This window comes from Leptonychotes weddellii, chromosome 6 (assembly GCF_054177405.1).
Source record: "Leptonychotes weddellii isolate Sample4059 chromosome 6, ASM5417740v2, whole genome shotgun sequence".
In the NCBI taxonomy this organism is placed as follows: domain Eukaryota; kingdom Metazoa; phylum Chordata; class Mammalia; order Carnivora; family Phocidae; genus Leptonychotes; species Leptonychotes weddellii.
The window spans coordinates 45,139,549-45,151,476 of NC_138374.1; the positions used below are offsets into that span (position 1 = coordinate 45,139,549).

At 42.2% G+C, this 11,928-nt stretch overlaps 1 protein-coding gene across 13 annotated transcripts in view; it reads left to right on the top strand.

Moving 5' to 3' along the window:
• The window catches only part of KCNMA1 (potassium calcium-activated channel subfamily M alpha 1), a 712,149-nt gene extending 703,349 nt beyond the window's left edge, over positions 1–8,800 (top strand). For 4 of the 13 annotated variants that reach the window (XM_081824027.1, XM_081824032.1, XM_081824034.1 and 1 more), the window contains one exon: positions 1,185–1,340. In XM_081824027.1, coding sequence (XP_081680153.1) covers positions 1,185–1,209 — 25 coding nt within the window. In that variant the 3' untranslated portion in view covers positions 1,210–1,340. Of the gene's footprint in view, positions 1–1,184 lie in introns of all 13 variants that reach the window. The other 9 variants (XM_081824024.1, XM_081824025.1, XM_081824029.1 and 6 more) reach the window with 3 other exon arrangements.
• Positions 8,801–11,928: the final 3,128 nt, after the last annotated feature.

Sequence of the window (11,928 nt, forward strand, 5' to 3'; positions counted from 1 at the left end):
AAACACGCACGTGCACCTACATATACTCTTCCATCAAGCCAGGTGAGCAATTTTGGTTAACGTATCAGTCCAGGACCACTGACAAGGCAGTTGTGACTTGTTCTGATAGGCAGAAATGAGGCCATTGTCTCTAGAGCCGTGGGTGTGTCTGAAAGCTTTCCCCCTTTTTCTTTTCTTTTCCTAAGGCACTAATATGATTCCCAAATTAGAATGTCCTATTTTCCCAATCTCTTCATGTCTGTACACATGGCTGGTTATCCAGAAAGTTTCAATCCTAGAAAAAGGCAGGGGCGAGGCCCGAGTCCTGTAAAATAGCACTGAAATGCTGAGAGGATGCTAGGCCATTTTCTCCCATTCCCCACGAACGCTCTGACTCAGCATTCTCTCAGCCATCTCTGTATTTAGGGTGGAAATGAAATGCCAAGACTTCGTCGAGCTCCCTTGTCAACAGCTCGGGTTATTATAGTCGGTTAAGATATTGCCACTAGGAATTCTTTTCATAACTTTATACCAACACAGAGTTTTCTTTCTTGAAATAAAAGCCATCTCAAAATCATCTGCAAACTTTGGTTGCTATTCTGATTTTTAGTCTCATTGCCCAGCAAAATCTGTGGGCTTACTTTAAGACCCTCAAAACTGGCGGCAAAAAAAGAAAAAAGAAAAAAAGAAGAGTGGCATATTGAGTATAACTTTAAGTACGTCTGTTACAAACAAAGCCAAGTAGAGGTTGAGAGGAGGAGATGCTAGATCACTGACTCTGTGTCAAGGACAATGTCCCTCATGTTCCACTCAAATCAGTGAACGTACAAATCTTTCCTCAGGCACAATGTTCATGCCCAATATTTGATTCAGCATCTCCTTCCCACCAAAGCTTTCCAGGCCACTAAAGGAGCCCCAGAGAACATTGCTAGAGTTCCTCTGCCAACCCCTCCTTATTCTTAGAGGTCCACCCACAGTGCCTCCAAGTCCCAAGGGTGCATTGGTCATCACTTGCCACAGGCTGCAGAGGTGTCCCACGTTCTGGGGTTCTCCCTACACCGCACTATCTCTTAGCAACTACTCACCGTCAGCTTCTATTGATTACATTTTTGCATTTTTTTCAATGAACTTTCCAAAGGCTTTACCCTAGGACTAATTAAACTTCTCATTTCTCCTTCTTGTTCTCTATCCGTTTTGCCCTTTAGCAGAAAAGAAATGGTTTACAGATGAACCGGATAATGCCTATCCCAGAAACATTCAAATCAAGCCCATGAGTACCCACATGGCTAACCAGATCAACCAATATAAATCCACAAGCAGCTTGATTCCACCAATCAGAGAAGTTGAAGATGAATGTTGACTCCCAGGAGACCAGAACTATTTTTTTAAAGCCTGACAAACTTCATAAATGGTGATGTGACTTTTCTTCCTCTTACATGCTGAATCACTGGTGGAAACGTTAGGATAAGTGAGAATTGCAAGAAAAATAAAGTAGACAGATCTTTCTCTTTGTCTGCCTTGAATATTGCTTCCATGTATTTTGGAAAAGAAAATGATTTCATTTATAAATGAACATACTAAAATAGTCATGTATAGCCTCTAGCATTTTAAATTATTTTTATTTATTAGAAAGAAAATATATTTTTTCTTTTTTTTTTTTCATTGTCAAATATCTTCCCTATATCTAAACAATGCAAAATCAACATGAGTAAGTGGCCAGACTCCTTAATACGTATTTCTCTTCTTTCTCTCTTTTCCTTTGAGGAGAATGATGGTCACCACCACAATTAATTGTAATGAAGGGCAATGGATTACTAAAACAATTTAGAAATGGTCCAATGATGTAAACATGTATTTTAGTAAGTTCATAAAAGAAGACAAAAGGGGGCAGGTGAATTTCCTGGATGGGTGTGTATCTTAGCTGCATTGACACCAGCTCTTAATAAATGGAAACTTATTTATTTTCTCAGTTGAAAGTCATATTTTTGTAGTTTTAGTTTTCATTCTGTATTGCTCATCCCTTTGTTCATATATTTGAAGGGAAGACCTCCTTACAGCTTTTCTACAATTGCCAGATGAGGTTTATCCGGCCAATGAATGGTGCCAGGAGGGTTGTGAGCATGCCTGGGACGTAGAAGTTGAGGACAGATGCACACGAGATATTGCTGTTTGTTGTGCGAATGGTGGGGATTCCTCCATGCTGTTATGCTTCCCATTTCCTATGTCTAAACCACCCATGTAAGTACAGGAATTTCAACTCTGGAAGGGTCTGTTGGACTCTTTCCCCATGCCCCAAGTCTCAGAGCTTTTAGCCTGAAAGTTCGTAAACACCGGTGGATAGTTTCACTTCACAATAGGATATGATAACGCATTCGTTTTTTCACTGAGTTTTTGTCTAAAAGCCAGAAAAATTTCCACGACCAAGGAGACTACTTTTGCCCAGATTTTATTTGTTTTTTTCAGGCTTTCCTTAAGTTGCTGGGACAAAACACACAAACTTGCTGCAACAGTGTAAAACATAATAACGACAAAAGGAAAGCAATGAATGCACTCAATACAGACTGTTAGAAAAGGCCTTTGAAAATGACCAGCAATGAAATCAAATGTCTCAGCCACTTCCAACTGTGCTCAAAGATTTTTCTAGCCATCAGACACAATTACCAAGTCTCAGCGCTCTGCCGTGGCTTGCATGCTCCGTGTCTAGTCGTCCCGGCAACTGTTAAGTTCCAAACGATTTAGCAAATCTTTCAACTTCAAAATGATTAATCTTTTATACAGTCATCAGGGTCTATGGAGAAGCATGGATGTGATAGTGATTTTTCTTTTCTTAAAAATGTAAACTGTGGACACTTGAAGAAACCAAACTTACCAAAATATCCCCCCAAAGTCCCATGATATCTCTTCTATTAATTCTTTAGGCCATGACCCTGTGGTACTTAGGATATTAGTGCAAATCAGATCAGAGCCAAGCAATGAAATCACCATGAAAACATACTAAGTACTCCAATGACCAGTGTAGGCAAAATGAGCTTCCATCCCTGTCTACTCGCTGCAGAGCCCATGTAGTTGTGCTTCCGCCTTGTAGGTGCCGTCCTGAAGTGATTTGTCAGACTGTGGTTACCCTGTTGTCACATTTTGTAGAAGTAGTTCTATAAAAGTGTTGTGAATATAATGTACGTCCAAAATTGGATTGTTTAAAAACTACTTATAACCCATCACTAGTCTACGCAGCAGACTAAAATGACGTCAGCTGTCTATATTCAGGCTTATGAACATTTCCTGGTTTCCAACAGAAGCAAAACGGGTCTGTGGGGGTGAATCCCTAGTTTGGATTTCACAACTTTCCTGAAAGCTAGGCCTTCTTCTACATAATGATTTTGCACCGGGGTCACCTTAGTACGTTCATATTAATCCACGCTCTTCTTTCCTTCATGAACCCTGGTGGGCTCTTCTTCACGCTTCTTCCTGATAACCATTTCTGAATTTGTCCTAACTGTTTGGTGTCCTCTGGCAGGTGATGGTGGCCACCTAAGTGATCTTCCCGTAGAGAAACACAGTGTCCTGTGCCTCTCGAACCCATCTCTCCATACCAAGTCAGTCTGAAAACACAAGGTCAACTCCATGACCTGATTGACTAGAGATTTGAATCTAAACTCCTTTTCTTTTCTTTTTTTTTCTTTTCTTTTCTTTTTCTTCTTCTTCTTCTTTTCCTTCTTTCCATTCAATTATTGCTGAAAGAAAACTTTTTTTTTTCCTTTAGACCAAAATGGCTAAAATGGCTTCCTATAGCAAAGGGCTGCCCCAAAACTAATTGGCAGGAATCTATTTTCTTCTACGGTAGAGCAGCAAGCTCATGCTGTTTTGCTTTTGATAACGACTTCAGTAACAATTCAATAATAAATTGTTCTGAGACAGAAAATAAAAATGAGCTTTTTTTTTTTTGAGGAAGTATGCAAAATGGTTGGTGGCTCCTTTGGCAAAAACTGGTGCCTGGTAGGGTCAAAGTGACACGAGAACAGAAACAAGATTGTAAGACACTGAAGAGCTCCAGCCAATGCTATAGAGCTTCCTGATTAGTTTCTATGTGTTGATCGCTCTGGCCGGGAAGAGGTCATCTTTCGAACCCCACTGTGACAGACCCGTTCCCATTTTTCTGAATAATTAAGCATAGACCAATGATGGTCATCATCGGTACTGCCTGTCTTTTAAGACTATGATCTCCTGTCCCAGTTTAGGGTTCCAGAAAAGTCCTTACCCAAACTAAAGACTCTTGGGTGCTTTGGGAATCCAAGACTCATCAAGAGGCTATTTAAAAAGCTGAAAGCACCTATTTACAAAGACATCATCACCATCATCATCTTTCTTATTAAGAAAAGTTTTACTTTTATCTAAGCAATTTTATATTTCAAAATATCACCTTGAACCAATATAAAAGACTTTAAATATAAGTGATTGTGACTAAGGCATGTTTGAGAACACCCAGAGCTCTCTCCTTTCAAAGGTTGGGGCATCTTATGATGTATTTTGTACAGAATGTAATTAAAGACTTAAAACAACAGGGGATTAAAACTATTTGGTTAGAGTTGGAAAAGGGGGAAACTGAGAAAGCATAAGAAAATTGGGGATTATTTTCATGTTGAAAGACGAAAGAGTGCAACTTCCTTACTTGTGGCTTAAGAGTGTTCAAGAGCTACATCTGCAAATAACTAGCTATGCACTTTGAGAATGTTTGTAAACCCTTTGAGTCCCAGGGACCTCATTTGTAAATAAAAGTGATTCACCTAAATGGCCCTACGGTGCCTTTCAGATCTGGGAGGACCTGAGCTAGGTTAGGAGTGGGAGCATGGGTACAGCCCTTGGAAGCAATCTTGTCCTGTGCTGGAATGATAGTCCTCTTGCTGCAGCACCCAAGCAGATACTCCTGAGAGTGGTGTGCAGTTTCTGCTCTGGACACGTGGAAGCTAGGTTCATGCCTCTGCCTCATACTTTGGAGTCTCCTTAGGTTCAAAATGCAATTTCAAAATTCAGGTTCTCCTGGGTCATATCAGGTCAGATTTTTCTGTGTGTTCCTAGTGTTTTCTTCTCCATTTCAGCCTTGCCTGTCCCTTTTCTTGGCTCCAAGCTCAGTTCAAGTCAATCCCTTCATCACTAACCCATATCTCCACTTTTCAATATGTAGTTAGTCTCATGACCCCTAGATTCCTGTGATTTTTCCTCATTTTTATTTCCGCAGGTGCATCTGGGCTTTAGGAAGCAACCCATTTTACTTCTCACTTCATTTCCTGTCCCGTTTATTCGATTTCTTTTCTTCCATTAGTACACTCTCTCTTTGTTACTTACATTCGTAAGTCTAATTTGATCTATCATTCTTCATTTTCAATGGGAACCTCAGTAAAGAAAGAAAGGAAGGAAAGAGCAAAAAGAGGAAGAGAGGTAGGAAGAGAGAGAAAAAAAGAATATCAAATCAATTGATTTGATCATGAGCCTACTCATAGGAGACCAAGCAGATCCATTCAACTTCGACATGGAATTCTATTGCATAATCTGTCCATTTTGTCTTCTGTCCCTATAGTCTGTCTATTCTCTATTCTGTTCCTCTTTGTGGCTTTTGAAATGGTGGTAAAATCACTGTGGTCCTTCAAAGGACTTTACTATTTATAGAGCTTGACTCATCCTCTTTAAAAAGCAGAGGGAACTGAGATTTCACTTATAACTCATCTGGTAAATTCCCTTTCTGCCCCTCCCCTACTTACCCCAGGTTCCCAAAGTGCATTTACTTTTCTATCCAGTAGAGATGATTTGGCACTTAAATCCCATGATCATGTGAAGTGGTGATATGGCCCTTTGGATTTATTAATGAGAGAGTAGTAATTAGAAATGATTTCCAGCCAGTTTGTATGAGCATGGCCATATTGGTTTTTAAAGTGAAGTCAGCCCTAGTTGCTTGTTCATGCAATGCCAGTTGTTCATATTTTAAAAATTGCCATAAAATAAGACAGTTCAGTGTATACTTTTATCCTTAATTTTATTTCCCAAGGAACTACAGAGCCTAATTTGCCATTGCTCTGGCAAGCTTACTTGGAATACGTACAGAGGGAAAGGAGCCTGTGTGCCCCGAAACAGCAATCCGTTAGCTGAACACCAGTTAGAGGTTGTGTTGTACCACAGCCTCATGTGGTTAGACTGGGGGAGGAATGTTGAGTTAGACTATCTGTACCAGACCTTCCTTTTTTGCCTCATTTTTTGAAAAAGGGCCTGAGACTTAACTATCTAAAGACAGGCCAAACCAGGACATGCATCTGGGAGCTAGGAAGAAAGAACAAAAACAAAATGATATAAACAGCAGTTTCAAGCACCATCAGCCAGGTGCAGGTATGTGGTGGCAAGAGTTAGTGCTTTGGGTGGAAAGGAAGGAGAGGTTGCATTGAATTATATGGGTTGGGAAGAACACAGAGTGATATATTGCTTGATGGGTTTTGGAGGTATTTTGGTGGGAAATAGATGGCTGGAGAAATGTAGAGAATGAAGGTTTTCCAGGATGAGGCGACTTAATGGGCCATGGCTCATTGGTGAGAATGTGATTTCAATACATAAGCCATTTTGTCTCTGGTGACACGATCCTGTAGGGGAGCTGAAGAAATCTAAGATGAGACATTAGGAAATAGTCTGAAGGGCCAAGCCAAGAGGTTGAGACTTGATTTAGAAAGCCATGGAAAGCCACTAAAAGTTTTAAACAGAGTGATGAACACCAATGCCTGAGCGTTTTTTAGGTTGAAAGTTTTGAGATGTCAGTTCCTCCTGGAAGTCATCAGGAGCGCATGTGCAAAGCTAAACATTTTTCTCAGCTGCATGGAGTTCTCAAGGGTGCACATTCAAAGTCAAAAAGAGTATATGAAGCACCTACCTTCCTCAGATAAGTGTTATACTAGTTGTAGAAGTTTAGTTGGAGTTGTAGGGCCTGGTGTGTGGATAGGGTGTTGGGGCAATGACTGGTTCTGGAAAGGTTCTTTGTGAAAGAAACACTGACTTTGGAGCCCAAGGGAAGAACCATGTGGAGGAATAGGAAAGAAGAAAAGAAGACAGGAAGGGGAGCCAGCAAATGTGGGCAGCTGAGCAATGTTGTACTGGATTCATTCAGAGTAGAAGCTGAGAGCTTTCCTTATGGGAAGACCTTGCAGGCAAAAGGAGTGGGCAAGCGGAGCTGGGGAGAGGCTTCCAGCAGGCCCTGTGGATTTGGAAGTCAGACCCATGGAGGTCCTTGTAAAGTGGGGAGCATGGCTGAATCTTCCAAAGGAGGAAGCATAGGTCTAGAAGGCCATCTGGCAGAAGACTCTTAGGGGGCTACAGCCATATTTATAGGGGCTAAATGGAACAACATAAGTAGATGCTCTTGGGATAGGAGATCCAGGGTACTCCAGACCTAGGAAAATGGCAAGCAAGAGAGGGAAACTCTAAGAAAGAAAGGGTGGGTCATCTATGGGGTTGGAGATGAAGGGTACTGGAGGGGATGACTCAGAAGTGAAAGGACTCACTTGATAAGGGCAAGGACTTTGTTATTTGTCTTTATCCCCAGAGCTCGTCATGAGGCCTGGCTCAGGCTGGGCTGTCAGTTGACCACCTTGTGTTACTTTGGACTCCATGGGAAATGCAGGGTGGGCAGATCTTCTAGGTCACTGACCACTCTTCCTGGAGAAGGACTCAAAGGAGAGGGATCTTGAGGTGGGCCTCTTCTTTCCCCTCCCTGTTCATGTCACTCCATTATTCTTCTTCCCCTCCCGAACAAGGCACACACTGGAAGCCTTGGTTTCAGCATTCTTAGAACAAATGTGACAATCATTTTGCTTTGGTGGCTTTTTTGGGCAGGCAGCAGGAGGAGAGAGGTTTTTTGGCACGGTGGAAACTGACCTGAATTTCTAGGTAGATTTTAAGCTTAAAAAAGTTTCCTTTGGTCTGCTTACCCCTTGAGGACATCTGTGTTTCTTCTCCTCCACCTTACTCTTCAGCAGAACAGGGACAAAAGTGACCCCAAAGCTCTCCAGGTTGCCTGCCTTAGGTTGCATGGCTGGGTTGGCTGTTCAGAATCTTAGATGGGAATGTACGCATGGCAAGGATGTGCGCCTGCCAGAGCAGACCAGAGCTTTCCTCACACGGGATTCAGGGTCAGTGTGAGAGGCAGCCAGCAGGTAAGGGATTCCCGCCAACAAGGTTGACAGAGCCCCCCTTCCACACTAAAGCAAAGCCTTGTTCCCCCAGAGCAGCCTGCTCCCTTTCTCTTCCTTCCGCTAAGTACAGCTGGAGACACATTTGACCAGAACTGCAACATTTCAGACATAAACCCAACTCGGCCTGGAAATCCTAATTAAAAATGTTCCATTCCCAGGTGGCACGGTCGCATCCTGCCTAAAACTTCTGGCCCACATCCCACCCCCCAGATGCTGAGAAAGAAACCTTTCCCCACTTAACACCGAAACCTGCACTCAATGTTTCTTCAGGGGACAAAGAAAAAAAAAGTACACTTCCACAGAGGTCAGCCTACATGTTCATTAAGGAAAAAGAGCGTGGCTTATTCATCTGTCTTTCAAACTTTGCTTGTCGGCATTATGATTACAATTATGATTATGATTAATTACTGCGACTGAACAGGAGGAACTGGAGGAGAGAATAAATGCCGGTGCTCTGAAATGATCTACCCAACTCTGTCGTCTGTAATAACCAGTGATAACTCTCTTGTCTTGTAAAAAGGGTTTGTACATAACTTGTACATGGTTTCATTTTGTATTTTTCGCAAATTAAAAATTTATGTATTTGTGTTCTAAAACAACGAGTGTGCTTTGTGTTTCTGTAGCCTCCATGTCTTTGGAGGATTTTTTGGGGGGTGGTGGTGGTGGCAAAGTCCCCAGGTTCCTGTCAGATGACTTAGCTCTCTTGGATGAAGGCAAAGTTGTGGACTGGGCTTTGCCTTTCTCTTGGGCTTGCCTTTCTATTGCCCTTCCAGCTCCAAGTGCAAACAGACCTTTACTGGTGCAAGGAGGCTGTCAGTGGGTGGCAGCCCAAGGCTACAATGGACAGTGGCTGAGAGGGAGAGCCACTGTCACTAGACGTGGTACCTGAGAACCCTTTAGGGCCACGTCATGGCCGGTGGGACCACAGGCTCCTGCAGCAGTCTCCCGCAAGCAAGACTCTAAAGACAGAGAGGCAGCCTTCAAACAGGCCCTTGGAAAGCTAGAACACTTCTCTCCTCAGCCACCTGCTCCCAAGCTGACTATCCTTTCTTGACATCTGCACAGTGAAGCAATGTTCTTTCCCCCTGCATTTCAGTGATCAAAACCCAGGACAACCTGCTAAAGTTTTGACTCATCTTGCCCGCACTCACCCCCAACAGGGCAATAAATGAAACTTTGTCTCAAGACAGAAAAGGCCTCTTAAAAATGAGCACTGTGGTTTCAGGGCCATGATTTAAATCTTCAGAATCCTGTGAGTTGAATTCTTTGAGGGAGGCTGGGCTCCCAAGATTAAGGCTGGTCTAGCCTGGAGGAAGGGAGGGAGCTGGAGTGGGGAGAAAAACCATCCAAGTTATATGCACGTAATGTATATAATGTATTGGCACCTAATATATTCTAGGGATTACTTCATTGTTCATCAGCCAAATATTTACTAAATAGCTAATATGTTCACATTCCTCTACTGGGAGCTGTGGATCCAACAGTGAGTAACACCATGATCCCAGTTTCCAGCCTGAGAAGGGATGGAATCAAGAGATAAATAGGTAATAGTCATGTATTAAAAACTGATCAAGAGGGGTAAGCATGATATGCCGTTGGGAACACATAAGAGGCATGCAATCATTTGAAGAACAACCTACCAGTGGATTGATACTTTCAAAAACAAATCCCTGTTCTACCTAAGCCAACACCGGCCCAAACCAGACCTCATTCACGGGGTCAGCAAGAGCAGGTTTACCTCTCAGGATGTGCCAATTCCTGCCAGGCTCTGCACTTCAGCTTTTCGACTTGCCTTCTCCAATACTTGCTAACAAATCTGAATGTTGTTGGGGAGAGTGTAACTGCAGAGCATATGGTCCCCATTAGTTAGGCAAACTCCACTGCCAAATCCGGCTCCGAGGAAGGAGCCTGCATAAAAGATGAAGTATTAGGAAAAGATCGACAGTGACAGAGAAAGCAAATAAAAGAGATGAGACAGTGAGTTACAAAATAGCATGCTCGGCATACACAGCACAATGAATGTGGAACATATTTTTCTATTTGTTGCAAAAACAATATATGTGAATTTGTGCTAAAATCTCCCTGTAGCAAAAATCAAAGTAGACCATTCACCAGAATCAATGTTAACTGCTTTGCAATGTCAGATAAGATAGATTCTGCCTTGGAGAAAAACTGGGGGGAACAGAACAGACAGTGTGCAAAAGAAATAAAGCATGAACAATATCAAAATGTAAATACCGGCAAAAGCACTATTTTAAATGTTAATGGACTGGGCCTTTGAGAGAAGAAACAGAATCTCATGCTTACTAACTTTTCACAGTCAGGGAGCCTGGAAATGTAAGCTAAAAATCAGAGATAATAGGTCCCCTAAGACCTGGGGAAGATGGCTGGGCAAGGTGGGAGCATGGGGCGTCACTGGGCAGAAGGCAGTCTCCCTGCCCAGTCCAGCTTCTGAAAATTGCCAAGGAAGCAGGGTGGTGCTTGAGCCCAGATGCACCCTGGTAGCATGGCCTCCTCTTTCCAAACTGCTAATGTGGGGTTTTCGCACCCACTGCCCACCTCATGCTCCTTGGTTTACTCTCTGTTCTAGTTATTTCACCCATACCTAATTCGATGGATTTTTTTGAAAAGCTATTTACCGTAATCTGGTCTTTCAAAAATAACCAACTCTGTATAGAATCAACAAACCCTGAAGTACTTCTGTTTCTTTGGCTAGCATACTATTTAATTAAATTACATACTGAAGTAACAAGTACAAGTGTTTAAACAAGCTTGGGACTGCTGGTCAGCTCAGCTGGTGGAAGCACAAGGAGCAGGCATAAAATGTCAGTGCACCACGGAAAGCAGTGAGCCTGTTCCCAGAGGGATGGAGAGAGAGCGTCAGCTAACCCAGCTGATTGATAAGTCCTGCAGAAATGGCTGCAGATATCTATCAATGAGGGATGAGTTAAGTGGACTTACTCATCCGGTCCATACAATGGAGTATTAGGCACCCAGTAAAAAGGATGAGGTAGATTTATGTATATTGGGGTTGGCAAATTCGTCTCTGAGGCTAAATGTAGCCTGCTACCTGTATTGTAAATGATGTTTTACTGAAACACAACTACGTCCATTCATTATGTATCCTCTATAGCTGATTTCCTGCTGAAACAGCACAGATGAGTAATTACAAGAGACTGGATGGTATGTAAAGCTTAAAATATTTACTATCTCACCTTTTACAGAAAAAGTTTGCTGATTCCTGGCCTATATTGCATACAATGAAAAAATATAATGTGTATTATAATCCTACTTCTGTTAAACGAGTAGGCATGTGTAAATTCACTAAAATTTGGAAGGAAATAGGTCAAACTGTAAACAGTGATTTTCAAGGTAGGGCAAGAGTGGAGGGGAAAAATTATAAGACGTATGAGAGGCGTTTGCTTTCACTTTACATTTCTGTGTTGTTTAAGTTTGTGTAGATTACGCATGCATAACTATTATCAGGAAAAATGCTTAAGATACTTCTTTTTAGGAAAAATGAATAATTAAGGGCCAATGGTCACAAAGACCATTCTAGGGCTCTGTATCTCACTGTTCCCTAATTCTAAGTGTCCTATGAACAGCGAGCAAGCCTGAGACACAGGGACGTTTTCTCTGCTGCTCTGAGTTTGTCACAAGTGTTAAGCTCCGGACCTGCCTGGCTAGCAAGCACGTGTTTCCTCCCACCTTAAACTATTGTTCCTGT